This window comes from Macaca nemestrina, chromosome 20 (genome assembly GCF_043159975.1).
Source record: "Macaca nemestrina isolate mMacNem1 chromosome 20, mMacNem.hap1, whole genome shotgun sequence".
Classification (NCBI taxonomy): domain Eukaryota; kingdom Metazoa; phylum Chordata; class Mammalia; order Primates; family Cercopithecidae; genus Macaca; species Macaca nemestrina.
In genome coordinates, this window is record NC_092144.1 from 60,880,192 (window position 1) to 60,906,381 (window position 26,190).

A 26,190-nucleotide genomic window follows, 5' to 3' on the forward strand; every position below is an offset into this window, starting at 1 on the left:
AGCCTCTGCCTCATACTTCCCTCACTCTTGGAACCCTCTCCAACCGTCACATGAAAAAGCCAGCCTGCAGGATGATAAGAGCTATGTCTCTAGTAAACATACAAAAATTAGTCAGGCATGGTGGCAGACGCCTGTAATCCCAGCTACTCGGGAGACTGAGGCAGGAGAATCTCTTGAACCCGGGAGACAGAGGTTGCAGTGAGGCAAGATCTTGTCACTGCACTCCAGGCTGGTGACTGAGACTCTGTCTCAAAAAAAAAAAAAAAAAAAGCGCCAGCTCTGCCTTGCCCTGAGAACTCTACCTCTCAGAGCCTTGGTTGCCCCAAGTCTATAAAATAGAAGCAAGTGTTTCCATCTTCTGGGTGAGGAGAGGATTAAGTGACACAGTGACTGAGTGCCAAGAAACACAGAGGCACCTTAAAAAAAATTAACTCCTGGCCGAGCGCGGTGGCTCAAGCCTGTAATCCCAGCACTTTGGGAGGCCGAGACGGGCGGATCACGAGGTCAGGAGATCAAGACCGTCCTGGCTAACACAGTGAAACCCCGTCTCTACTAAAAAAAAAAAAATACAAAAAAACTAGCTGGGCGAGGTGGCGGGCGCCTGTAGTCCCAGCTACTTGGGAGGCTGAGGCAGGAGAATGGCATAAACCCGGGAGGCGGAGCTTGCAGTGAGCTGAGATCCGGCCACTGCACTCCAGCCTGGGCAACAGAGTGAGACTCCGTCTCAACAACAACAACAACAACAACAACAACAACAACAACAACAAATTAACTCCTTTGGGAGGCTGGGCGGAGAGGATTGCTTGAGCCCAGGAATTCGAGAACAGCCTGGGCAACATGGTGATACCCCGTCTTTACCAGAGATTGGCATGGTGACACATGCCTGTAGTACTGGCTACTTAGGAGGCTGAGATAGGAGGATCACTTAAGCCTGGGCTGTGGAGGTTGCAATGAGCTGAGATCGTGCCACTGCACTCCAGCCTAGTGACATAGTGAGTCTCTCTCTCTCTCTGTCTCTCTCTCTCTCTCTCTGTGTGTGTGTGTGTGTGTGTGTGTGAGAGAGAGAGAGAGAGAGAGACCTACCTATTCTGTTGACTAGTGGATCTGATTAAAAATAAATAAACTGGGAAAAGTAGTATATATATATTTTTAAAAACTTGGGCTGGGCATGGTGGCTCATGCCTGTAATCCCAGCACTATGGGAGGCTGAGATGGGCGGATCATGAGGTCAGGAGATCGAGACCATCCTGGCTAACACGGTGAAACCCCGTCTCTACTAAAAATATGAAAAAATTAGCCGGGTGTGGTGGCAGATTCCTGTAGTCCCAGCTACTTGGGAGGCTGAGGCAGGAGAATGGCATGAAACTGGGAGACGGAGCTTGCAGTGAGCCGAGATCCCGCCACTGCTCTCCAGCCTGGGCGACTGAGCGAAGACTCTTTATCTCAAAAAAGAAAAAAAAAAACTTGAAAGTGATGAGAAATAGTTCTCCCTTTCATTCCAATTCCTCCATTGTTACATTTTCTCACTAGAAAACTGTTGTCAGTTTTTTGTGTATCCTCCCAGATATCCAACCCATGCATAAGCTCTCCTTCCTTCCTCCCTCCCTCCCTCTCTCTCTCCCTCTCTCCCTCTCTCGCTCTCTCTCTCCTTCCTTCCTTCCTTCCTTCCTTCCTTCCTTCCTTCCTTCTTCCTTTCTTTCTTTCTTTCTTTCTTCTTTCTTTCTTTCTCTCTTTCTTTCTTTCTTTCCTTCTTTTCTTTCTTTTCCTTTCTTTTCTTTTCTTTTCTTTTCTTTCTGTGGAGGGGACAGAGTCTTGCTCTGTTGCCCAGGCTGGAGTGCAGTAGTGAGATCTCGGCTCACTGCAACCTCCGCCTCCCAGGTTCAACTGATTCTCCTGCCTCAGCTTCCCGAGTAGCTGGGATTACAGACACCCGCTATCATGCCTGGCTAATTTTTGTGGTTTTGTAGAGACAGGGTTTCACCATGTTGGCCAGACTGGTCTTGAACTCCTGACCTCAGGTGATCTGCCTGCCTTGGCCTCCCAAAGTGCCTGGGATTATAGGCGTGAGCCACCGGGCCAGGCGCATAAGCACTTTCAACACAAATAGAACATGCCATAGCTATGATTCCACATTGTGAGTATTTTCCAAAGAGATTTTCCTTTGGGATGGAAATACCAAGCTGTCTAGCACATGACTTTTCAATGGTGGTGGCTAAGTATTCCCTTACATGTATATAGTGTGCTCAAAAGTAGTTCCCTAATCCCTTACTGATGGGCACTCCGGTTGCTTTGAATTTGATGCAATGATATTTTTGAAACTTTGAAAATTATTCAATAAAACACACATTCTGAACAATACAAAAAGAAAATATAATTGGGGGAATTCATTTGATTTATTACCTAGTGAACAACCAGACAACCCAGCCATAAACAACGTGGCCACCCCAGGGTTCCCCTCCCACCTCCTCGCCCTCTCAGTCAGTCCTCCATGTCCTTTAAAGATAACTTTTGTTTTGTTTTGTTTTGTTTTTTGAGATGGAGTCTCGCTCTGTCATTCAGGCAGGAGTGCAGTGGTGCCATCTCGGCTCACTGCAACCTCCGCCTCCGGGGTTCAAATGATTCTCCTTCCTCAGCCTCCCGAGTAGCTGGGATTACAGGCATGTGCCACCTCACCTGGCTAATTTTTTTGTTGTTGTTGTATTTTTAGTAGAGATGGGTTTCACTATGCTGGCCAGGCTGGTCTCGAACTCCTGGCCTCAGGTGATCCACCCGCCTTGGCCTCCCAAAGTGCTGGGATTACAGGTGTGAGTCTCCCCACCCCGGCCAATATCTTTCAATTAAATATATCAATGCTAATATTTGTCCATCCTCACACTGGGTTGGTCTCTCTCTCCATCTGTCCACGCACCGTAGTACATCAAGTATGATGAGAAGACCAAAACGGGGACATGAGGTCTGGGAAACCCAGGGAGGGAGCTCCCAGCATACCCACTGTGCTGCAAGGGCACAATGCTCAGAGATACCTCCCAAAAATGTTGAACTGTGTTAAAGTAGGCACAGGTGGGACATCATGATATTTTACCTATTAATTCTTTAGCCTGTATCTTCTAAGAACAAGGGCATTTTCCCTGTAAAATCATAATATTATTATCTCCCTTGAGAACTTTACTGTTGGTATTATCTAATAAACAGGCCACATCCAAATTTCCTAACTGTCCCAATAATAAACTTTAGAGCAATTTTTTTTTTTTTTTTTTTGAGTCAGGGTCTTGCTTTGTTGACCAGGCTGGAGTACAGTGGCATGGTCATAGCTCCCTGCAGCCTTGAATTCCTGGGCTCCAGCAATCCTCCTGCCTTGGCCTCCCAAGTAGCTGGGACGACAGGCATGTGCCATCATGCCCTCATTAAATTTTTTTTTTGTAGAGACAGAATCTTGCTATGTTGCCCAGGCTGGTCTTGAATTCCTGGCCTCAAGCAATCGTCCTGCTTCAGCCTCCCAAAGTGTTGAGATTACACATGTGAGCCACTGTGCTTGGCATGGAGCATTTTTTAAAAAGCAGGATCCTGCAATGATATTCTCTGCCTCTCCTTGCAAAAAAAAAAAAAAAAAGACTATGCATTAGGTCACAAATAAAACATAGGTTGATTCCCCAAAGCAGAAGTAATACAGGCCATATTCAAATTTAGAAATTAACAAAAGATGAAAAAAATGCTTCAATTCCTTGGACATTACAAAACACCCTTCTAAATAACATCTGGGTTCAACTGATAATTAAAACTGAAGTTCTACTTCATTTAAAGCACATTACATATAAAAACTTATGGCCAGGCGTGGTGGTTTACACCTGTAATTCCAGTACTTTGGGAGGCCGAGGCAGGGAGATCACCTGCAGTCAGGAGTTCGAGACCAGCCTGGCCAACATGGTGAAACTCCATCTCTACAAAAAATACAAAAATTAGCCAGGCATGGTGGTGCCTGGTAGCCGAGTAGTCCCAGCTACTCGGGAGGCTGAGGCAGGAGAATCGCTTGAACCCTGGAGACAGAGGTTGCAGTGAGCCAAGATCATGCCACTGCACTCCAGCCTGGGTGACAGAGCAAGACTCTGTCTCAAAAATAAATAAATAAATAAATATTTTAAAAAAATCTTATGAGATGGGGCCAAAGCTGTGCTCAGAAGAAAATCTATAGCTTATTTATTTGTTTGTTTGTTTGTTTTGAGACAGGGTCTCACTCTGTCACCCAGGCTGGAGTATGGTGGCACCATCGCTCACTGTAGCCCCAACCTGCCAGGCTCAAGTGATCCTCCCACCTCAGCCTCCCCAGTATCTCCACCATGCCCAGCTATTTGTTTTATTTATTTATTTATTGGTAGAGATGGGGTCTCGCTATGTTACCAAGGCTGATCTCAAACACTGAGCTCAAGCCATCCTCCCACCTTGGCCTCCCGAAGTGTTGAAATTACAGGCGTGAGCCACTGCACCCAAACTTTAAATTTTAATTAGGAGAGAGAGAGAGAGAGAGAGAAAAGTCCCAGAGGAAATTAGCAAAGCAAACAATTCAGGAAGAAGAAGAAGAAAAAAACTATAAAATAGTGCACTAAAAGTTGAAAGAAAACATTCATAGAGATTAGACGGAATTAATTTAAAGTAAAAAATTGTGGACAATAGTAAGAAGCTGGTTCTTTGAAAGGAAAAATTCTCTTTTCCATGCTCTCTCACTCTCTCTTATGTGCGCACACAGGTACACACACACACAACCAACAATAATATTCTTTTACATTTTGTGTTTGTGTACTTTTGTGAATGCTTCAAGAAGGCAGAAAAGCACAATGGAACACAAGTTGCTTCCCACTCTCCGTGCCTCAGTTTCCACCAATGTAAAACGGGGATAATGGCAGTAGCTCCCTGAGAGGGTCGCTGTGAGGATTACTTGCGTTGCCGTGGGTGGGGCGCTTGGCTCCGTGCCTGGCACCGAGGAGGTGCGATGTGTTTGCTGTGATCAGTATCATCCTCTGTTGCATAAATTCCTCCTGGGGAACTGCCGGGTCAGAGGGCGTGTTCGATGTCGCAGACGCCGCCACGAGCGCTCTGCAAGCCTGTTTCCCACGCTTCGCCAACGCAGCAACCGCCAAGTCAGCCTCTTTGATCTTTGTCTTCTCAGAGGAGAAAAGTGGGATCCCGGGGAGGTTTTTAATTTGCATTGATTTTCTAATGAATGCGGTTCCGCATTCTTCCAAGGAGGCTCTGCGGTTTTTACAGCCGGCTGCAGGATCCTCCCTGGGGAGACGTGGTCTGGGGCAGAGCCAGGTGCGGTGGTAGAGGTGGGTTTGAGTCTCGGGGAGCGCGCGGGAGCTGGGCACGGCTCCGTGCTTGAGAGGATCTGGCATTTTCCTGGGCAGCCTCGGCGAGAGAGAGTCGTGGAAGGTGAGCTAAGCCTCCGGATTATACTCTGCCAAACAGGGACTAAAAATCCGTATCCAATAGAATTACTAAGACAGCCGAAGACTGCGATTCACGCTTTCATCCCTTAACTAATGACAGCTCACAGGTATTGATCGTGACTTAAGTACCAGGCGCTGTCCAGAGCTTTCTAAACGTGTGAACTCCCAAAGTCAGCATCACAGCCCTGAGGGCGGTGCTGCGATTATTCCCGTTGTACAGAGGAGGAAACTCGAGGCTCAGAGAGGTAAAGTCATTTACCGAAGGTCACACAGCTGACCGGGCACGGTGGCTCACGCCTGTAATTCCAGTTCTTTGGAAGGCTGAGGAGGGCGGATCACCTGAGGTCAGGAGTTCGAGACCCAGCCTGGCCAACACGATGAAACCCCCGCCTCTGCTAAAAATACAAACATTGGCCGGGTGTAGTGGTGCATGCCTGTAATGCCAGCTACGCTGGAGGCCGAGGCACGAGAATCGCTTGAACCCAGGAGGCTGAGGCTGCAGTGAGCCGAGATAGCGCCATTGCACTCCAGCCTGGGCGACAGAGCGAGACTCCGTCTTAAAAAAGAAGAAGAGGAAGAAGGAGAAGGAGAAGGAGAAGGAGAAAAGGAGGAGGAGGAGGAAGAAGGTGGTCACAAAGCAAGTAAGTGTAGGATGGGAACTTGACCGGTCTGACTCCATTAACCCATCCAGTTATGTTTACCGAGCACCTGCCTGGTGAAGGTCACTGTTTTTGGCGTGGGAGAAAGGCAGAGAAGACAAAGATACCTACATTTGAAGGACTGGCATTCTAGGGGGTAGCACTGAAGTGCCAGGGGGAGGGGCTAACATTTAAGGGAGAGGGGCTAGCATTTAGGGGGAGTGGATAACTTCAGGACGTGGGGCTAAAATTCCAAGGGGAGAAACTGATATTCCAGAGAAAGAAACTGACATTCAGAGGGGAGGGACTAACATCTCAGGGGGAGGAGCTAATATTCCAGGGGGGAGGAGCTAACATTTCAGGAGGAGGGGCTAATATTTTTAGTACAATTACACACTGTTAATCACTACCTCTGTTTCTAACATTTTAGGGTAATTGCTTGCTGTTAATCACTACCTGTGTTTCAGGCAATAAAGAAGGGGCCAACCTTTATGAGGGAGGAGGTAACATGCCAAGGGGAGGAACTAACAATCCGTGGGGAGAAATGGACATTCTAGGGGGAGGAGCTAACAATAAGGAGGGGCTAACATCGCAGGAGAGAAATTGACATTTCAGAGGGGAGGAGCTAAATCGCAGGCGAGAAATTGACATTTCAGAGGGGAGGAGCTAACATCGCAGGAGAGAAATTGACGTTTCAGAGGGGAGGAGCTAACATCGCAGGGGAGAAATGGACATTTCAGAGGGGAGGAGCTAACATTGCAGGGGAGAAATGGACATTTCGTGAGGAGGAGCTAACATTGCAAGGGAGAAATTGACATTCAGGAGGCGGGGCTAACATTCAAATAAGGGTGCTAACATTCAGTGGGAGAAGCTAACATTGCAGGGGAGAAACTGACATTTCAGGGCAGGCTGACACTCTCTATCCTTAAGAGCCTACAGCCTCTGCCTCCTTGCTATACCTTGTCCCTACAAGTGTTGGCTGAGCTCATAGTCGGTGCAAATCTCTGCCACCCTGGGGATTTGAACGTGCCTGAAAAGAATGGAATCTCTGCCCTCATAGAGCTCGCAACCTGGGGGCAGACAATTCTGAACGGAATGATTCCACAGAAAGGCATTCACCTCCCAGGCAGGAGAGGTAATTACGCGCTCTTAATCACTACCTCTGTTTCTCTCAGGCAATACGGGAGGGGAGGCGGCGCCCCCATCGTGGCCTGGTTTGAGATGTTCCCAGCCGTAGGAGACAGACAGACTGTCATCAAGTGTCGGAAAATAGCTGTCATGGGAATCCTCACCTCCCGACACCTTCTCAGCCCCGTGAGCCCGAAACCTTCCCTCGCGGCTGCAAAGTTGTAGGTTCTGCTCCTGTTGAAGGGCAACCCTGTAATCTCCAATGCTCACGGCGGCTCTGCTGGGACACAGCAGCTCCTGGGGGCCAAGGTCCCAGCCAGGATGGGGATGTCAGGACCGAGACTGGAATGTAGAACCGTGGGAGTCCAGAGCCCGGGTCTTTCCCTACCCACCACCAGATGTGGTGTGGGTTTCCTGGTTTCCGTTCTTGTTCACTTGGAATAAAAGGAAAAGGCGGGGGAGTGACAGCCGCACCTGCTGTCTCCCCACCATGGTGGGGGATTTTTGTCTGTTCCCTTTGCTGCTGTGTTCCCCGCGTCTGGGATGCGCCCAGTGCTGAATGATGCCCCCTTGCACATATACATTCTCACGCTGACTGATCTGGGTTTGCTAAGTGTCAGTGATTCACTCCGTTGAAAATGGGGGCCCTTGTGTGACTCCCATGGTAGTCGTGAGTCCTGGGGACCCCCAGAGGAGTCAGACCCAGAGCCTGATCTCAAAAACACCTCAGTGGCCCAGTGTGGTGGCTCACGCCTGTAATCGCAGCACCTTGGGAGGCCAAGGTGGATGGATCACTTGAGGTCAGGAGTTCGAGACCAGCCTGGCCAACATGGTGAAACTCTATCTCTTATGCTAAAAATACAAAAATTAGCCAGCTGTGGTGGCGCACGCCTCAATCCCAGCTACTTGGGAGGCTGAGGCAGGAGAATCGCTTGAACCTGGGAGACTGAGATTGCAGTGAGCCATGATCATGCCACTGTACTCCAGCCTGGCTGATGGAGCGAGACTCTCTCTCAAAAAAATAAATAAATAAAGTAAGAGCAGGGATTTTCCATCCAGTTTGTACCTGAAACAGTTTCCGGTTGAGAGTTATGCTTAGTAAACTCGTTGACTCAATGAATGGGTGGGAGTGAGGGAGGGTCCCCATGCCCATTGTGGTAGGTGGATTAATGGCCGCAAAAATGTCCACATCCTAATCCCTAGAACCTGTGACTGTGTCATATCACGTGGCAAAGGGAAATTAAAGTTGCCAATGGAATTAAGATTGCTTTCTTCACATAGGGAGATTAGCCTGGGTTATCCAAGTAGGCCTAATATAATCACAGGGCTTAAGTCAGAGGTGTCCAATCTTTTGGCTTCCCTGTGCCACACTGGAAGAAGAAGTGTCTTGGGCCACACAAAATACACTAACACAATAGCTGATGAGCTAAAAAAAAATTACAAAAAAAACATAATGTTTTAAGAAGCTTTACTAATGTTTTCCTGGACCACATGCAGCCTGTGGGCCACAGATCGGACAAAGTTGCTTTAAGTGGAAAAGGGAGGCACACAAGTGAGAGTGAGGGAGAGATCTGAAGATCCTACCTAGATGGCTTTGAAGATGCAGGAAGGGGCCGGGTGTGGTGGCTCATGCCTGTAATCCCAGCACTTTGGGAGGCCGAGGTGGGTAGATCACCTGAGGTCAGGAGTTCCAGACCAGCTTGGCCGGCACGATGAAACCCCGTCTCCACTAAAAATACAAAAATGAGCCGGGCATGGTGGTGCACACTTGTAATCCCACCTACCTGGGAGGCTGAGGCAGGAGAATCACCTGAACCCAGGAAGTGGAGGTTGCAATGAGCCAAGATCATGCCACTGCACTCCAGCCTGGGCAACAGAGCGAGACTCCATCTCAAATAAAAAGAAGATACAGGAAGGGACTTTGAGACTTGGAAATGTGGGTGGGGCCTTGAACCAGGAAATGTGGGTATCCTCTAGGACCTAGGAAAAGAAAGGAAACAGATTCTCCTTTAAAGCCCAGAAAGACCTACTTAGGACTTCTGACCACTACTAAACTTAAGGTAATTCGTTACAGCAGGAAGAGGAAACTAATTACACCATTTATTTATTTATTTATTTATTTATTTTATTTACTGTTATTATTATTTTTGAGACAGAGTCTCTCTCTGTTGCCCAGGCTGGAGTGCAGTGGCGTAATCTTGGCTTACTGCAACCTCTGTCTCCTGGGTTCAAGTGATTCTCCTGCGTCAGGCTCCCGAGTAGCTGGGATTACAGGTGTGCGCCACCACGCCCGGCTAATTTCTGTATTTTTTGTAGAGATGGGGGTTTCACCGTATTGGCCAGGCTGGTCTTGAACTCCTGACCTGTGTGATCCACCTGCCTCCCAAAGTGCTGGGATTACAGGTGTGAGCCCCTGTGCCCGGCCTGCTCTCACAAAGTCTCTATGTTAAAGCATCGGGAGGAGGCAGGGATGCACACAGACAACACCACACAGAAATTTCAAACAATGCAGGATCAGAAGTGCTCTGAAGGGGAGAAAAGGAGGGTTAAGGGGCCAGCAGGTGCTGAGGAGCTGCCAGTTTATACAGGGTGGTCATGGAAGGTTTCTCAGAAAAGGCTGCCTTTGGCCGAATGCAGTGGCTCACGCCTGTATATACAGGGTGGTCATGGAAGGTTTCTCAGAAAAGGCTGCCTTTGGCCGAATGTAGTGGCTCACGCCTGTAATCCCAACACTTTGGGAGGCCGAGGCAGGTGGATCACCTGAGGCCAGGAGTCTAAGACCAGCCTGGCCAACATGGTGAAACCCCATCTCTACTAAAAATAAAAAAACAAAAATAATTTTTTAAAAATTAGCTGGGCGTGGTGGTGCACGCCTGTAATCCCAGCTACTCGGGAGGTTGAGACAGGAGAATCGCTTGAACCCGGGAAGTGGAGGCTGCGGTGAGCCGAGATCGCGCCATTGCACTCCAGCCTGGGCAAGAGAGTGAGACTCTGTCTCAAAAACAAAACAAAACAAAACAAAACAAAAACAAAAACAAAAACATAAAAAGCCGCCTTTGAGCAGAGACTTGAACGACGTGAGGCAGCCAGGGGGTTGCATAAGGAAGGGCACTCCAGGCAGGTGCAAAGGCTGAGAGGTGGGAGAGTGGTGGGTGTACTGAGGAACAGGGAGGAGGCCTAACGGAGCCCTTTGGGAGGATCCAGTGTGGTGATGTCTACGGCGCGCCGTGTTCCTCACTCCTGAATTACTGAAGGAGCCCTGGCCCTCCTCCACCTGAGAAAACTGGGCTCAGAAAGCTGCGTGAGGAATTGGGTGGCACAGGGGGCTGAAGTAAGGTGAAGGCCAGAGGGTGGGCCATCTGTGGACTCCTAGTGTAGTGCTCTGTCAGCAGTCCTGGCCATCTCTACTCTGGAGCACCAGCCTGAGGTTCTGCGTCTCTCATCTTTGGGCTTTAGCCTCTTCTTCCTCCTGGTCTGTTTCCAGATCATCAGCTGGTGTTTGGCTCACGGGGTGGCCGGAGCTGCCAGGCGTGCCGGGGGCATCGGGGCCATGCTGTTTTTCTGCTGGTTTCCCTTCTGCCTGCTGGTGCCGCTGAGGCTGCTGGGCACGGGGGAGGCCGGGCTGGAACTGGGGGACCTGTGGGTGTTGCTCAGACCTCTGGGTTCACCCTGGCGGGGGCCTGCAACTACCTCAACCCTCTACTCTACATGGGTGGGGACCAGGCCCTCTGGTCCTGCCAAGGGGGAGGGTCTGAAGATGCACAGGTGGCAGTGGGCACAGGGGATGGGGCCCTCGCCGACCTGTGAGGACCTGAAGGAAAATTCCTGGGGAGTGAGAAAGGGTGGGTGGGGAGGGGGCAGCCCCCCATGTCAACCTCCGGATAATGTGAGACTCTGAGCTGAGAGAAGACAGAGATGATAGGCAGGGTGGGGAGGCAGAGAGAGATGGAGGAGCAGGGAGGAGGACAGAGACCCAGAGAGACAGGGGACAGAAACCCAGAGACAGGGGGACAGAGACCCAGAGAGAAGGGGACAGAGACACAGAGAGAGGGGGACAGAGACACAGAGAGAGGGGGACAGAGACCCAGAGAGAGGGGGACAGAGACCCAGAGAGAGAGAGGTAAACAGACACCTAGAGAGGGAGGGGGACAGAGGCCCAGAGAGAGGGGGACAGAGCCACAGAGAGGCAGGGAGAGACCCAGAGAGAAAGCAGTGAGACGGAAGAGGCGACGCCGGGAGCAGGAGCGATGTGGATGGAAGGGAGACACACAGAGGCACAGAGGGGAGGGGAGAGACCGGCCAGGCTGCTGGGAGGGGCAAGTGGGACACAGAAAAGGCCAAAGAGGCCAAGACTCAGTGAGAGACAGAAACATGGAGAACTCTAGTGAGAGACGGACATAGAACCGGCGCTGGAGCAACACGAGGAGAGGGGAATCACCACTGAACAGGACAGACACAGTGACACACAGAATGACAGAGACTGAGAGAGGAGAGAGCTAGCTTTGAGAGAGCGAGAGGCAGGGGCCTGGGTGGAAAGCCTGGAACGCAGACGTGGCCTAGGAATTCGGCAAGTGGAACAAGGGTGACCACCCGCCGTGGCTGTCCCAGGACTGAGCAGTTCCTGAGATGTGGAACCGCCAGTGCTGAAGTCAGAAGCTGTGAGCAAACAGAGCTTGCTGGTCCCCGCATGTGAGACAGAATGAGGGAGAGGAGCGGGCCGCCAGCTTTTCTGGTTCCTGAAGGAGTCCATTGTGAAATATGCAAGTGCCTTCCGACCTTGCGCCCCAGGCCCTCTGCCCTGGGGAACAATGTGCTTCACCTTCCTTCAGTTTCAAGCTCCTGATTGTTTCCAAACTGATAGGTAAATTTGGCCCCATGTTTTGAGTCTTTGATAGATCCATGGAGCTCCCTCTGAAATGCGCTCAGCTCCAGGAAGAGGAAAATCGACCTCTTTGTCTTCTGGGAATGCATTACAGGGAGGGCTGTTGACCCTGGCTGCGCGGCAGAATCTCCAGGGAGAGCTTTTAACATAAAATCGATGTCCGGGCCCCATCCCCAGACCCTGTGGTTTAAGTGGTCCTGGGTGGAGCTTGGCTCTGGGAATTTAAAAACCTCCCCAGGGATTTCTGCGGGCAGCTGGGCTGAGACCCATCTATCTGTGGTTGTGAAAATACAACCTGGGGCTGGGCACAGTTGCTCACGCCTATAATCCCAGCACTTTGGGAGGCTGAGGTGGGTGGATCACTTGAGGTCAGGAGCTCAAGACCAGCCTGGCCAACATGATGAAACCCCGTCTCTACCAGAAATACAAAAGAAAAGAAAAAAAAAGTGAGCACGGTGGCTCACGCCTGTAATCCCAGCACTTTGGGGGGCCGAGGCAGGTGGATCACCTGAGTTAAGGAGTTCAAGACCAGCCCGGCCAACATGGTGATATCCCATCTCTACTAAAAATAGGAAAATCAGCCAAGTGTGGTGGCACGCACCTGTAATCCCAGCTACTCGGGAGGCTGAGGCAGGAGAATCACTTGAACCCGGGAGGTGGAGGTTGCAGTGATCCAAGATCTCGCCACTGCACTCCAGCCTGGGTGATAAAGCAAGACTCCATCTGAAAATAAATAAATAAATAAAAAGAAAAAGAAAAGAAAGAAAAAGAAAAGAAAAAAGAAATACCAAAAAAATTACCCAGGTGTGACAGCACCTGTCATCCCAGCTACTCAGGAGGCTGAGGCAGAGGAATCGCTTGAACCTGGGAGGTGGAGGTTGCAGTCAGCTGAGATTGTGCCACTGCACTCCAGCCTGGGCAACAGAGCGAGATTCCATCTTTAAAAAAAAAAAAAGAAAAAGAAAAAGAAAGAAAAAGAAAATACAACCTTGATAGCTCCCAGAGGACTGAGAAAGGCAGCACTGAGTGGTTCAAACCCTGGGGTGCAAAAGGGAAACGGAGGGGAGCGGGTGGCGGAACGCAAAGACCAGCTTTGCTGTCAGTATTTGTTAGTGGTGATGGGGGTGCTGTGACTCATGCCTGTAATCCCAACACTTTGGGAGACCATGGTGGGAGGACTGTTTGAGGCCAGGAGTTCAAGACCAGCCTGGGCAACACAGAAAGACCTCATCTCTACTAAAAAAAAAAAAAAAAAAAAAAAAAAAAAATTAGCCAAGCATAGTGGCGTGCACCTGTGGTCCCAGCTGCTAGGGAGGCTGAGGTGAAAAAAAAAAGGCCGGGCACAGTGGCTCAAGCCTGTAATCCCAGCACTTTGGGAGGCCGAGGTGGGCAGATCACGAGGTCAGGAGATGGAGACCATCCTGGTTAACACAGTGAAACCTAAAAATACAAAAAAATTAGCCGGGTGTGGTGGCGGGCGCCTGTAGTCCCAGCTGCTCGGGAGGCTGAGGCAGGAGAATGGCGTGAACGCGGGAGGCGGAGCTTGCAGTGAGCCGAGATCGCGCCACTGCACTCCAGCCTGGGCGCAGAGCGAAACTCGGTCTCTAACAAACAAAGACATGGGAAAGGGCATTCCAGGCTGGGACCCAGCAGTGCAAACAGGGGACTATCTTCGAGTTCGCTGTGGCCAAGAATACACCAGGGCCGACGTGGGAGGTGGGTGAGTTTTTTTTTTTTTTTTTAAAGCCTGGAGGGGGTCAGGTTACTTGCAGCCTCCAATGCTCAGTGGAGGGCCTGGAATTCAGGGCCACTGGAGGGCTGTGAAGAGAAAGGGACAGGGTCAGCTCTGGGTACAGGAGGACCCCTCTGAGGACTGGAGGAGAGAGAGAGAAGGCTGGGGTGAGGGTCCAGCGGGGGAGGAAGCCCAGGCAGGGAGGAGGAAGGAAGCAGCCAGGAACCCCCCAGGTCTCAAAAAATTGTGGTTTTGAGCGAGACTCTGTCTCAAAAACAAACAAACAATTGTGGTATTGCCAAAACCGACGTTTATTTCTTGCGCTCAACCCTTAAGGCAGCCAATTTCTGGTTGAGAAAATAGTGCAACACCGCCACTGTGTGGCTATTTGGAGTTTTGCAGCCAATAACTCGAAAGTAAAGCCCGCCTCCAAATAGAAGCTTTTGAGAACTTCAGGAGGGCGCTGTTGCCACTGATGCTAAAACATTGGCCCAAAATGTTGGTGATCCACAAAAATTCTATTAATTTGAGATAAAATTATAGTGCGACTATGAATCTTTTTATTACTGAAATTTTTAGCCATTACTGAAATTTGTGGCCAAGCGCTGTGGCTCACACCTGTAATCCCAGCACTGTGGGAGGCCGAGGCGGGCGGATCACTAAGTCAGGAGTTCAAGACCACCCTGGCCAACATACTGAAACCCTGTCTCTACTAAAAATACAAAACTTAGCCAGGCATGGTAGCAGGTGCCTGTAGTCCCAGCTACTTGGGAGGCTGAGGCAGGATAATTGCTTGAATCTGGGAGGTGGAGGTTGCAGTGGGCCGAGATCGCGCTATTGCACTCCAGCCTGGGTTTAACAGAGCGAGACTCCATCTCAAATAAAATAAAATGAAATTTGTGAGGCCGGGCGTGGTGGTTCACGCCTATAATCCCAGTACTTTGGGAGGCCGAGGCGGGTGGATCACCTGATGTTGGGAGTTTGAGATCAGCCTGACCAACATGGAGAAACCCCATCTCTACTAAAAACACAAAATTAGCCAGGCGTGGTGGTGCATGCCTGTAATCCCAGCTACTCGGGAGGCTGAGGCAGGAGAATTGCTTGAACCTGGGAGGCGGAGGTTGCGGTGAGCCGAGATTGCACCATTGCACTCCAGCCTGGGGGACAAGAGCAAAACTCTGTCTCGGAAGGAAGGAAGGAGAGAAGGAAGGGAGGGAGGGAGGGGGGGAGGGGGAGGGGAGGGCAGGGAGAAAGGAAGAAAGGAAAGGAGGAAATTTGTTGAGCTTTTCCAGGAAAACCTAGCACGCACAGTCAACCTTACTCCAAAGCTGTCTTTTCAGATATTGAGCTGAAATGAAATAGCTTTTGCCTAGATGAGAAGGTAGGTGAAATGCAACTGAAGGTTGAAGTGTCCCCCAGGGCATTGACCTGAGGATGCTGGAGATAGAGGCAGGGGGTTGGGGAAGGGCACTATGCAAGGGGGCTGCTAAGGAACTGGCTATGGGGGTGAGTCTGCATACTTTTATAGGAAGGGACATTGCTGGTGGGTGTTGAAGGTTAAATAGGAGCTTGTTAAGAAAAGAGGTTGAGCACAGTGGCTCACACTTATGATTCCAACACTTTGGGAGGCTGAGGTAGGAGGACTGCTTGAGGTCAGGAGTTAGAGGCCAGCTTGGGCAACATGGTGAGACCCTGTCTCTAAAAAAAATTAATAAAAGTTAGCTGGGCATGGTGGTGAACACCTACAGTCCCAGCTACTCAGGAGGCTGAGGCAGGAGGATCGCTCGAGCCCGGGAGTTCAGGGTTGCAGTGAGCTATGATCATACCACTGTACTCCAGCCTGGGTAACAGAGTGAGATCTCATCTCAAACAGAAAAAAAAAGAGGAAGATGTGTTGATACAGTATGACAGTGACGGAGAAAACGATGATAACTAAAGCCCGTTGCAGCTGATGTGACAAGTGCATTCACATCTTGGATCTCAGGCTGCCCTGGCTGTGGTTTTCTGGGGCCCACTGGACAAAGATTTCGCCTTTGTCTGATGGAGAAGAAGTCGGGGGATCAGAGGGAAATAACAAATCCGAAGTACACAGCAGCCTGTGTTGGTACCAGGTGCTGAATCTGCTTTGCTCTTTCTTCCCTCTGTGCCCTTACACCCAGAGTTGAAATGTTCTTCCTCTTCTTGGAATGCCCCAGACAGACTCCTACTCATCCCTCAAAATCCAACTCATACTCCCAGCTCCTAGCCTCAAACCTGAGAGGGTGGGCCCTCACCACTCTCCTACCTCAGACTCTGGAGTCCGGACCCCCACCCCAGTCCCTCCTGAAACACGGAGTCCCCAGGTGTGATGCAGGCCCGAGGCCGGGCGCAGGGGCAGTGGGCGGGGGAGCAGGATGTGCAGATTCAGTTACATTTATTTGGCCTCAGAGCGATGGTCCGGGCAGAGGCAGGGCTTTTGGGTGGGGAGGTCCTGCGTCTTCTCACTGCTGAGCCTGAGAGAGGAAAACAGGGAGATATACGGAGACGTGGGAGAGAAAGAGAGACCAAGATGACAAAACCGGACCAGGGAGACAGAGACTCAGCCCCCACCTCCGCCCTCTTCCTGCTCACTTTGTTGAAGAAGTAGATGGAAGTCAGGATGGTGAACACGGCCATGGCCAGAGTCACATTCTGGGGGGAGGATATCAGAGGTCAGGACCCTTCCCCTCCCCGCCCTCTGCCCCGCCCCAGGCCTCCCTTCCCTGCCAGACCCCTCCTCACTTCCTGAAAGTTCATGGCCTTGGGATTCCAGCCACCCCTTGCTTGGTCTTCTCTCCCCTTCCTGGGCCTCTGAGCCAGAGAGGGGAGAAGCCACTGGAACCCCAAGAGGGGGTTGTCAGAGCAACAAGAATGGTGGCCAGGGCAACGGAGGAAGGGCATTCTGGCAGAGGCACAGGGCAGAGACAGACCCTGGTGTGGCCCACCACACGCGGCATCTGAACGTGACATCGGGACATGTGAGACTGGAAAGTCTGAACCTCGAACACCATACTGAGGCATCTGGGTTTTTCCCCGGAGGGTGCTGGGGAGCCATGGGAGGGTTGAGAGCAGGGGAGGCACCGGGTCAGTTCTGGGTGTAGAAATATCTCACAGCAGGAGCCTGCAGGCCAGGAGAACAGTTGAGGAGGCCCAGGCAAAACTTCCTCCTCCAGATGGGAGGATCACTTGGGCTCAGGAGGTCGAGGTTGCCATGAGCCAAGATCACGCCACTGCACTCCAGCCTGGGCAACAGAGTGAGATCCTGTCTCCACAACTACAACTAAAAATTAAAATAAAATAAAATACATGTGATACATGCATGTGTGAGATATCTATTTACCTATCACTACCACAAAAAAGGAGACTATACAATCTGGCTATTCAGGTAGCTATTTGCATTATTTCTGGCAGATAGAGTCTTGCTGTTTTTGGTAGCCATGTTGTACAACTGTGAACACTTATTGGGGAAATACGTGTGTGTGTGTGTGTACATATATATGTACTATATATGTGTACTATATATGTACTATATATGTGTACTATATATATACACACACATATATAGGGTTGGGTGCGGTGGCTCATGCCTGTAATCCCAACACTTTGGGCAAGTGAGACAGGAGAATCGCTTGAGCCCAGGAGTTCGAGACCAGCCTGGGCAACATAGTAAGACCCCATCTCTTTAAATATATATAAATATAGGCCAGGTGCGGTGGCTCACACTTGTAATCCCAGCACTTTGGGAGGCCAGGGCGGGAGGATCACTTGAGGTCATGAGTTTGAGACCAGCCTCGCCAACACGGTGAAACCCCATCTCTACTAAAAAAACAAAAAATTTAGCCGGGTGTGGTGGTGTGCACCTGTAGTCCCAGCTACTCAGGAGGCTGAGGCACGGGCAACACTTGAACCCCAGGTGGGGGAGGTTACACTGAGCCGAGATCACGCCACTGCACTCCAGCCTGGGCAACAGAGTGGCGTGATAAATAAATAAAAATAAATAAATAAATAGAAAAATATATACTTGTATTAATGAAGCAGTGGGTCCTTATTTGCTGATTCAGTGGTCAGAGTTGTACAACATCGCTCCTATGAATAACACGGATTGTAAAACAATACCTCAGGGCATTACCCAGAAAATTCCAGAAGGCAACACATTCTGCAGAGCAAGGAGCACCGTCTCTCCAACAAATCCATGCCACAATGCAAAACAAAAGCAGGTGGCCTTGCTATATTTGAAAAAATCCGTTAAGAGACAGCTTTGATGGGTGATCCTGGACCAGGTTTTGGTTTAGACAAACAAGTTATAAAGGCTCTTCAGGTGGGAGACTGAGGCAAGAGGATGGCTTGAAGCCAGAAGTTTGAGACCAGCCTGGGCAGCGTGGCGAAACCCTGTCTACTAAAAATACAAAAATTAGCCAGGTGCGGTGGTGTGCACCTATAGTCCCAGCTACTCAGGAGGCTCAGGCACGAGAATCACCAGAACCCAGGAGGCAGAGGCTGCAGTGAGCCGAGATTGTACCACTGCCCTCCAGCCTGTGTGACAGAGTGAGACCCTGTCTCAGAAGACAAAACCAAACAAAGTCTTCTTTGGGGAGAAATGGAGGGACATTTGAACAGGGAGTGGGTATCAGACAAGACCAAAGCACTGTTGCCAAGGAGAAGAGGAGGTTAACTGAAAGACGCAGGTTACAAAATTGCAGGTTCTGTATGATCTCATTTTGGTAAGAAGTACATATATGAAAAACTGCATTTAAACATCAGGTTTCGCTCTGTCGCCCAGGATGGAGTGGAGTGACAGAATCAGGGCTCACTGCAGCCTCAACTTTGGGCTCAAGCGACAAGTGGCTGGGACTACAGGCGTGCGCCACTACACCTGGCTAGTTTTTTGGTATTTTTAGTAGAGACGGGGTTTCACCATGTTGCCCAAGCTGGTCTGAGACTCCTGAACCCAACTGATCTGCCCACTTCGGCCTCAGAAAGTGACAGGATTACAGGTGTCAGGCACCATGCCTGGCCCAGTTATATTGATTGCAGACTTCCGACCTCCCGAACTGTCATTTGAAGCCACTGAGTGGTAAACTGTCACAGGAGCCAACACATCAGTAGATATTAAAGTGCTGACATCTCCAGGGGCTGGAACATGGTTTCTAGTTTCTTAATTTTGCTTCAGGGTTTTTTTTTTTTTTCTCTTTTCTATTTTTTTTAGAGACAGGGTCTTACTCTGTTGTCCAGGCTGTAGTGCAAAGGTATGATTATAGCTCACTGAAACCTCAAATTCCTGGACTCACGTGATCCTCCCATCTCAGTCTCTTGAGTAGTTGGGACTACAGGCACACGCCACCATACCATGCCTGGCTAATTTTTGTTTATTTTTTATAGAGATGGAGTCAGGGCGGTGGGGGTCTCTTCATGTTGGCCAGGCTGGTCTTGAACTCCTGGCCTCAAGCAATCCTCCTACCTTGGCCTCCCAAAGTTCTGGGATTACAGGTGTGAGCTGCCAGCTCCTGGTCTGGCTTAAGCCTCCAGCTCTTCTACTACTTTATTCCAGGGGCCTCTATCGTATTTCAAGTACGGGGAGAGAGAGAGATTCACAAAACTTCCGTAACTGGTGCAGGAGCTCACACCTGTAATCCCAGCACTTTGAGAGGCCAAGGTGGGAGAACTGCTTGAGCCCAGGAGTTTAAGACCATTCTGGGCAATACAGCAAAACTCTGTCTCAAACAAACAAACAAACAAACAAAACAGGGCAGGACTGGAGGCTGACTGTGCACAGTGAGGCAGGAGAGCCAGCCAGCCCCTGACGGTGCTGAGAAGTGAAGATTTTATCAGCATTGTGGGATGGTAAGGCCGCCCGAGCAGCAGACGATTGCCACTGAAAGATGACTTGTTGGCTGGGCATGGTGGCTCACACCTGTAATCCCAGCACTTTGGGAAGCCGAGGCGAGTGGATCACCTGAGGTCAGGAGTTCGAGACCAGCCTGGTCAACATGGTGAAAACCCATCTCCACTAAAAAAAAAACAAACAAAAATTAGCTGGCCATGGTGGCACATGCCTGTTATTCCAGCTACTAGGGGGGCTGAGGCAGGAGGATCTCTTGAACCTGGGAGGTGGAGGTTGCAGCGAGCTGAGATCATGTCACTGCACTCCAGCCTGGGCAACAGAGTAAGACTACGTCTCAAAAAAAAAAATAAAAAAATAAAAAAAAAAAAGAAAGAAAAAAAAAAAGAAAAAAGAAAGAAAGAAAGATGACTTGTTATACTCACAGTTTCTCCAGCGGAGGGAGCATGCCACGGGGGCCACATGGGGAGGCACTGGGGTGCCCAGGAGACAGACCTGAAGCAAGCAGCTTCTTTGTGTTTTCTGTGGGATAAGGTAGGGTAGAGAGTGGCTGGTTGAGCCATTTCAGCAGGCTCTGGGGCACAGGGGCTGTCCTGAGTTGTCCAGTACCCTGCCCCAGGTGATCAGGGCAGGTGGATGGTGGCCCGGGTGGTTGGGGTGTGGGCTCTGGGTTGGCTGGTTTGTACAGAAGAGGCACGCGCCTGCGCCACTCCGTGACTATTTCCAGGAACTGGTAACCCCGGGAGGGGCGGTCCTTCTAATGAATAGCAAGGCCCCTGGTGTCAACGCATCAAAGTACAGAAAATCCAGCCCATGGTTACTACCGTTGACCTCTCTGACTCAGGGGGTCAAGGCTGTGGCTGAGACGAACAATGCGGGGTGAGGGTCTCTTTCCAAGTCTGCATCCAGGTTAAAGGCACCTGGGTTCAAAGCGCGGCTTTGTCTGAGAAACCTCAGTGTTTTCTTGGGCAAGTTACAGAACCCTTCTGTGCCTCAGTTTCCCCATCGGCACAACGGGGATGATGACGAGCACATCAAGCGTCTGCTGGGGCAGCAGTGAAGATGAAACGAAGATGAAACGGGTTAATCAAAGACTGGCAGAGGCGCTGGGGGATGGGATCTGTGGCCCCTGGGGAAGCGTGCCAGGGCCTGCTATAATGGGGGTGCTGAGTGCAGGGCTGGGACAGGCGGGACTGCGGCCCAGACAGTGGGCTGAGCTCAGCGTCTGGGCTGGGTGGAAATGGCCGGGCTGGGGTTTTGGGGCCACCCTGCTGGACCTCTCCTGCTCCTGCTGCTGCTGCTGCTGCCACCCCGGGCCCTGCCAGAAGGATCTCTGGTGTTCGTGGCTCTGGTGAGGCACCCCTGCCCCGGCCTGCCCTCAGCTCCCCCAGGGCTAGCCCTGACCAGTCCTGTCCCCAGGTATTCCGCCATGGCGACCGGGCCCCGCTGGCCTCCTACCCCACGGACCCACACAAGGAGGTGGCCTCCACCCTGTGGCCACGAGGCCTGGGCCAGCTGACCAGGGTGAGAAGTGGGTGGGAGGTGAGGGCAAGGGTGGGAGGGGTGGAGAGGGGTAGACTAAGGCTGTTCTGTCCCCAGGAGGGGGTCCGCCAGCAGCTGGAGCTGGGCCGCTTCCTGAGGAGCCGCTATGAGGCCTTCCTGAGTCCTGAGTACCGGCGGGAGGAGGTACTGCCATAGTCACCCCCACCTGGTCCCCTGACCTTCCACCTTTGACCTCCACTGACTACAACACTCTCTTTGGGCCTCCACCTCTGGCCTTTGACCTCCATCAACCTGACTTACCCTCTACCTCTAATCTCTGACCCCCAGTACACTGACTAACCCACACTGACTTCTGACTCCATCTCAACCTGTCACATCTCGACCTCTGACCTCCATCAACTCTGACTTTATTATTTGGCCTCCATCTCTGTTTTCTAGTCCTGTTGACTCCAATCAGACCTCTGGCCTCTGACATTTGACCCCAAACTTGATTTCGATCTTTGACCCTTATTGACATAACTTGCCTTCCGGACCTCTAACCTTTAACCTCTACACTTTGTCAATTCTGACCTACCTCTTTTGTTTCCTCCTATGTCTTCTGACATCCCCTAGTTACAGACAGTCCTCCTGACCTCCGATGAACATGTATTGAACTCTGACACCAAGCCTCCACGCTGCCCTCCTAAACTTGACCTCTAACCTCCAGCCTCCACCGATTCTGATCTTCCTTTTTGACCCTCATTGACTCAAATGACCCCTAAATCCAACATGGCTGTCCAGTTTAGGACGTCCAGCCCAACTGCTCCTGACATTAACCTCTGGACCCTTGATCCCAACTTCCAACATTGACAGCCACATGATTCTCAGTGTCTGACCCCTATTCCAAACTGAATCTGAGGCTTCTGATTTGCCACCACAGCTGACCTCTGACCCCAACCACGACCCCCCGCCTGCCCTCTCTCCACCCCGCTCCAGGTGTACATCCGCAGCACGGACTTTGACCGCACACTGGAGAGCGCGCAGGCCAACCTTGCTGGGCTGTTTCCCGAGGCTGCTCCAGGGAGCCCGGAGGCCCACTGGAGGCCGATCCCAGTGCACACGGTGCCCGTGGCTGAGGACAAGGTCAGGGCGCTGGACCCAGGTGTGGTGAGGGAGGGAGCGGGTGGAGAGAGAGGCAGCTCTGGGTCTGGCCACCTGAGCTAGCTCCGAGAAGCAATGCTGTCCTCGAGCCGGTCTGTCTGGCTTCTTCTGGATCTGGGAGAAACTGCGACAGACGCGGGGGCAGAGAGCCCAGGTTCCCCCAACCCGCTGTGAGACCCAAGGCACGTGGCTGTCCTCTCTGAGCCTCAGTTCTCCCCAGCTGCTGAGGTTCCCCATGCGCAGCTGTCCCAGATACCACGAGCTGCTGCGGGAGGCCACCGAGGCCGCTGAGTACCAGGAGGCCCTGGAGGGCTGGACGGTGAGCAGGGCGGTGGCGGGGTGGGGCGAGGCGCAGGGGACCGGCCAGGGCTCACCCAGCCCCGCGCATCCAGGGCTTCCTGACTCGCCTGGAGAACTTCACGGGGCTGTCGCTGGTTGGAGAGCCGCTGCGCAGGGCATGGAAGGTTCTGGACACACTCATGTGCCAGGTGAGCCCCGCCCCTTCCCAGCCAAGGGTTTAAGGACAACTGTTTCCAATCCCAGCTTGCTACTCACTAGCCCTGTTCCCTCATGCATTTAGTTAACCCTCTGTGCCTCAGTTTTCCCATCTGCACAGTGGGGATGGCAACCCCAGTATCAACACCTCCCCAGGACGCCGTGAGGATTCAAATGGTTAATCTACGCACTGTGCTTACAACAGTGCCTGGCACACAGTGAAGGCCTTGCTAGGGTTTGAGGCTACACATTTGGCAATTCCTCCCCACAGTCCTGTAATCAGAAAACCCAAAACCTGGGCGGTGGGAGCTGACCTGAAATAGACAGGGTCTCGCTCTGTCACCCAGGCTGGAGTGCATTATCATAACTCACTGCAGCCTCCATCTCCCTGGCTATAGGAATCCTCCTGCCTCAGCCTTCCGAGTAGCTGAGGCAGGTGCACACCACCATGCCTGGCTAATTAAAAAAATTATTTTTTTAATTAGCATGATGAGATGGGGTCTCACTATGTTGCCCAGGAACTCGTGGGCTCAAACAATCCTTTTGCCTCCCCAAGCGCTGGGATTACAGGCGTGAGCCACCACACCTAGCTAGTACTCTTACTCTTGCTAGTCTTTGCTCGCTCCAGCTCACGGAATGTTCCAAATCACAGGGTGGGAGCAGCGATGTGTGTGACTAAGGGGGCTGCCCCAGCCCTTGCTGTGTGTGTTCCATGCTGTGTGGTATCAGCACCATCAGATCTTTCTGAAGTCCAGAATGTCTGAGCTGTGAAACCCCTCTGGTCCCAGGGGTTTCAGATAAAGCCTTCTGGGCTGTGGAATGACAATGTCTATTATTAATTAATAATCGCTGTTGGCTGGGCGCGGTGGCTCACGCCTGTAATCCCACCACTTTGGGAGGCCGAGGTGGGTGGATCACCTGAGGTCAGGAGTTCGAGACCAGCCTAGCCAACATGGTAAAACCCCATCTCTACTAAAAATACAAAAATTAGCTGGGCATGGTGGCACGCACTTGTAATCACAGCTACTCGCGAGGCTGAGGCAGGAGAATCACTTGAACCCGAGAGGCGAGGATTGCAGTGAGCCGAGATTGTGCCACTGCACTCCAGCCTGGGTGATGGAGCAAGGCTCCGTCTCAAAAAAAAACCAAAAAAACAAAAAAAGCAAAAAAAAAAACAAAAAAAACCACACTGCTGTCCACATTCATGATTTCCCAGCCTGATCCAGATCCAGCCCATGGGAGACTCAAAAGAGCGGGGGGCAGCACAGGCCTGTGGGGCCAGAGGCAAACTTGAGGGCTCAGGATGGTCCGTCAGTCTTCTCTTCCTGTCTCCCCACAGCAAGCCCATGGTCTTCCACTACCAGCCTGGGCCTCCCCAGATGTCCTGCGGACCCTTGCCCAGATCTCGGCTTTGGATATTGGAGCCCACGTGGGCCCACCCCGGGCAGCAGAGAAGGCCCAGTTGACAGGGGGTGAGGTGTGGGGCTGGGAGGCTGGGGTGCCTCCCTCTGGGAGATTCTAAGCTCTTTTTTCCCATCCTCAGGGATCCTGCTGAATGCTATCCTTGCAAACTTCTCCCGGGTCCAGCGCCTGGGGCTGCCCCTCAAGATGGTCATGTACTCAGCCGTGAGTCCTTGGGAAGCAGTGCCATATGACACTGAGGCACAGGGATGAGGGTGACAGCGATTTGGGTGAGGAAGAGCCTGCGGTCCCAATGGACCCCAGTCCATTGTCTTGGGTAGCCTGTATCTCCAAACCCTACTCTTGGGCTATATCATTAGTCTGGAAAGAGGGAGGTGATGGTGTTACGGGAGGAAGAATGTATGAATTAAAGATAATTCCTTGTTTTCATTAAGAAAATATTGGCCGGGCGCGGTGGCTCAAGCCTGTAATCCCAGCACTTTGGGAGGCCGAGACGGGCCGATCACGAGGTCAGGAGATCGAGACCATCCTGGCTAACACGGTGAAACCCCGTCTCTACTAAATACAAAAAACTAGCTGGGCGAGGTGGCGGGTGCCTGTAGTCCCAGCTACTCGGGAGGCTGAGGCAGGAGAATGGCGTAAACCCGGGAGGCGGAGCTTGCAGTGAGCCGAGATCTGGCCACTGCACTCCAGCCTGTGCGACAGAGCGAGACTCCGTCTCAAAAAAAAAAAAAAAGAAAAAAAAGAAAATATTGGACTAAGCAGTCTGTCCTTCCAGAGGAGACAGGCTGCTTAGTCCAATCATATTTTGCACCTATTTGAGCCATCTTTGTTAAATGGCCGCCTGTAACTGTTGGTACTGCCTTCAGGGTGAGAGGGAGGGAAGAGCAAGTTTGGGGGGTTGGTTCCAAGCAGCCTGGGGGACATCTGGATGCACAAGTCTAGTGTTCAGGAGAAAGGCGGCCTCCAGAGAGAAGTGTCTCACCCCTCGGCTCCACCTGCAGCACGACAGCACCCTGCTGGCCCTCCAGGCGGCCCTGGGCCTCTATGATGGACACACCCCGCCATATGCCGCCTGCCTCGGCTTTGAGTTCCGGAGGCACCTGAGGGATCCTGATAAAAACGGAGGGTGAGGATGGGATGGTGCCCAGGGAGATGGGCGGGACAGAACTCCCAAAGCAAGGTGTGATGTGCTAGGCAGAAGGCATGGCGGGGCAGGGAACTGCATGGGATGGTGCTGGGAGGATAACAGGTGGGAGTCAGGAGCCCATTTCTCCAGGTTTTAAGATCAATGACGACAGGGAGAAGGTGCCACTGTGTCCTCTCTCTCCAGGAATGTCACCATCTCCCTCTTCTACCGCAATGACTCCGCCCACCTGCCCCTGCCTCTCAGTCTCCCCGGGTGCCCGGCCCCCTGTCCACTACGCCGCTTCTACCAGCTGACTGCCTCGGCCCGGCCTCCGGCCCATGGGGTCTCCTGCCATGGCCCCTATGAGGCTGCCATCCCCCCAGGTGACAGTCCTCTGTGCTGGGGTGGGAGTGGAGGGTTCCAAGTCCTGAAACTCACACCCTGCATGTTCTCCCTGCAGCTCCAGTGGTGCCCCTGCTGGCCGGAGCTGTAGCTGTGTTGGTGGCACTCAGCTTGGGGCTGGGCCTGCTGGCCTGGAGACCAGGGTGCCTGCGGGCCTTGGGGGGCCCCGTGTGAGCCAGAAACCAGTTTCCCTACCCCCAGCTGACACTGGACCCCAACACGTATGCTCACTAGCTGTTCTCGCTTCTGTGACTTACTGTGCGCCTGTGTGCGTGGGGAACGAGGGCTGGGTGGAGCCTCTGGCCTGGAAACCAGTTTGTGTGTGCTTATATGCGCGTCTGTGACAGTGGCATGAGTGTGCATGCATGCATGTCACGTGTGACCACTGTTTTTGCGCTTATGCGCGTGCACAGGTAGTCTG

At 51.7% G+C, this 26,190-nt stretch overlaps 2 protein-coding genes across 2 annotated transcripts; one reads left to right on the forward strand and one right to left on the reverse strand.

The window, feature by feature from the left end:
- Nucleotides 1–16,217: 16,217 nt before the first annotated feature.
- LOC139360426 (small integral membrane protein 47) lies at nt 16,218–16,697 on the reverse strand. Its single transcript, XM_071087574.1, has 3 exons — nt 16,582–16,697; nt 16,432–16,491; nt 16,218–16,313 (listed from the first exon to the last, which is right to left on the reverse strand). Exons 1-3 carry the CDS (start codon nt 16,594–16,596, stop codon nt 16,302–16,304), a joined length of 87 nt encoding a protein of 28 aa, XP_070943675.1. The 5' UTR covers nt 16,597–16,697; the 3' UTR covers nt 16,218–16,301.
- Nucleotides 16,698–20,918: 4,221 nt separating this feature from the next.
- Nucleotides 20,919–25,961, forward strand: ACP4 (acid phosphatase 4). The gene is made up of 11 exons (XM_071087580.1): nt 20,919–21,029; nt 21,098–21,202; nt 21,278–21,364; nt 22,157–22,303; nt 22,542–22,640; nt 22,714–22,809; nt 24,156–24,288; nt 24,360–24,442; nt 25,243–25,367; nt 25,572–25,750; nt 25,828–25,961. The coding sequence occupies exons 1-11, from the start codon at nt 20,919–20,921 to the stop codon at nt 25,941–25,943; spliced, it is 1,281 nt and encodes a 426-aa protein (XP_070943681.1). The 3' UTR covers nt 25,944–25,961.
- Nucleotides 25,962–26,190: the final 229 nt, after the last annotated feature.

Coding starts and splice junctions, on each gene's coding strand:
- ACP4 (XM_071087580.1), top strand. CDS start 20,919: ATGGCCGGGCTGGGGTTTTGGGGCCACCCTGCTGGACCTCTCCTGCTC. Junction 22,641..22,713: donor AGGCCCTGGAGGGCTGGACG/GTGAGCAGGGCG, acceptor CCGCGCATCCAG/GGCTTCCTGACTCGCCTGGA. Junction 25,368..25,571: donor GATCCTGATAAAAACGGAGG/GTGAGGATGGGA, acceptor CTCTCTCTCCAG/GAATGTCACCATCTCCCTCT.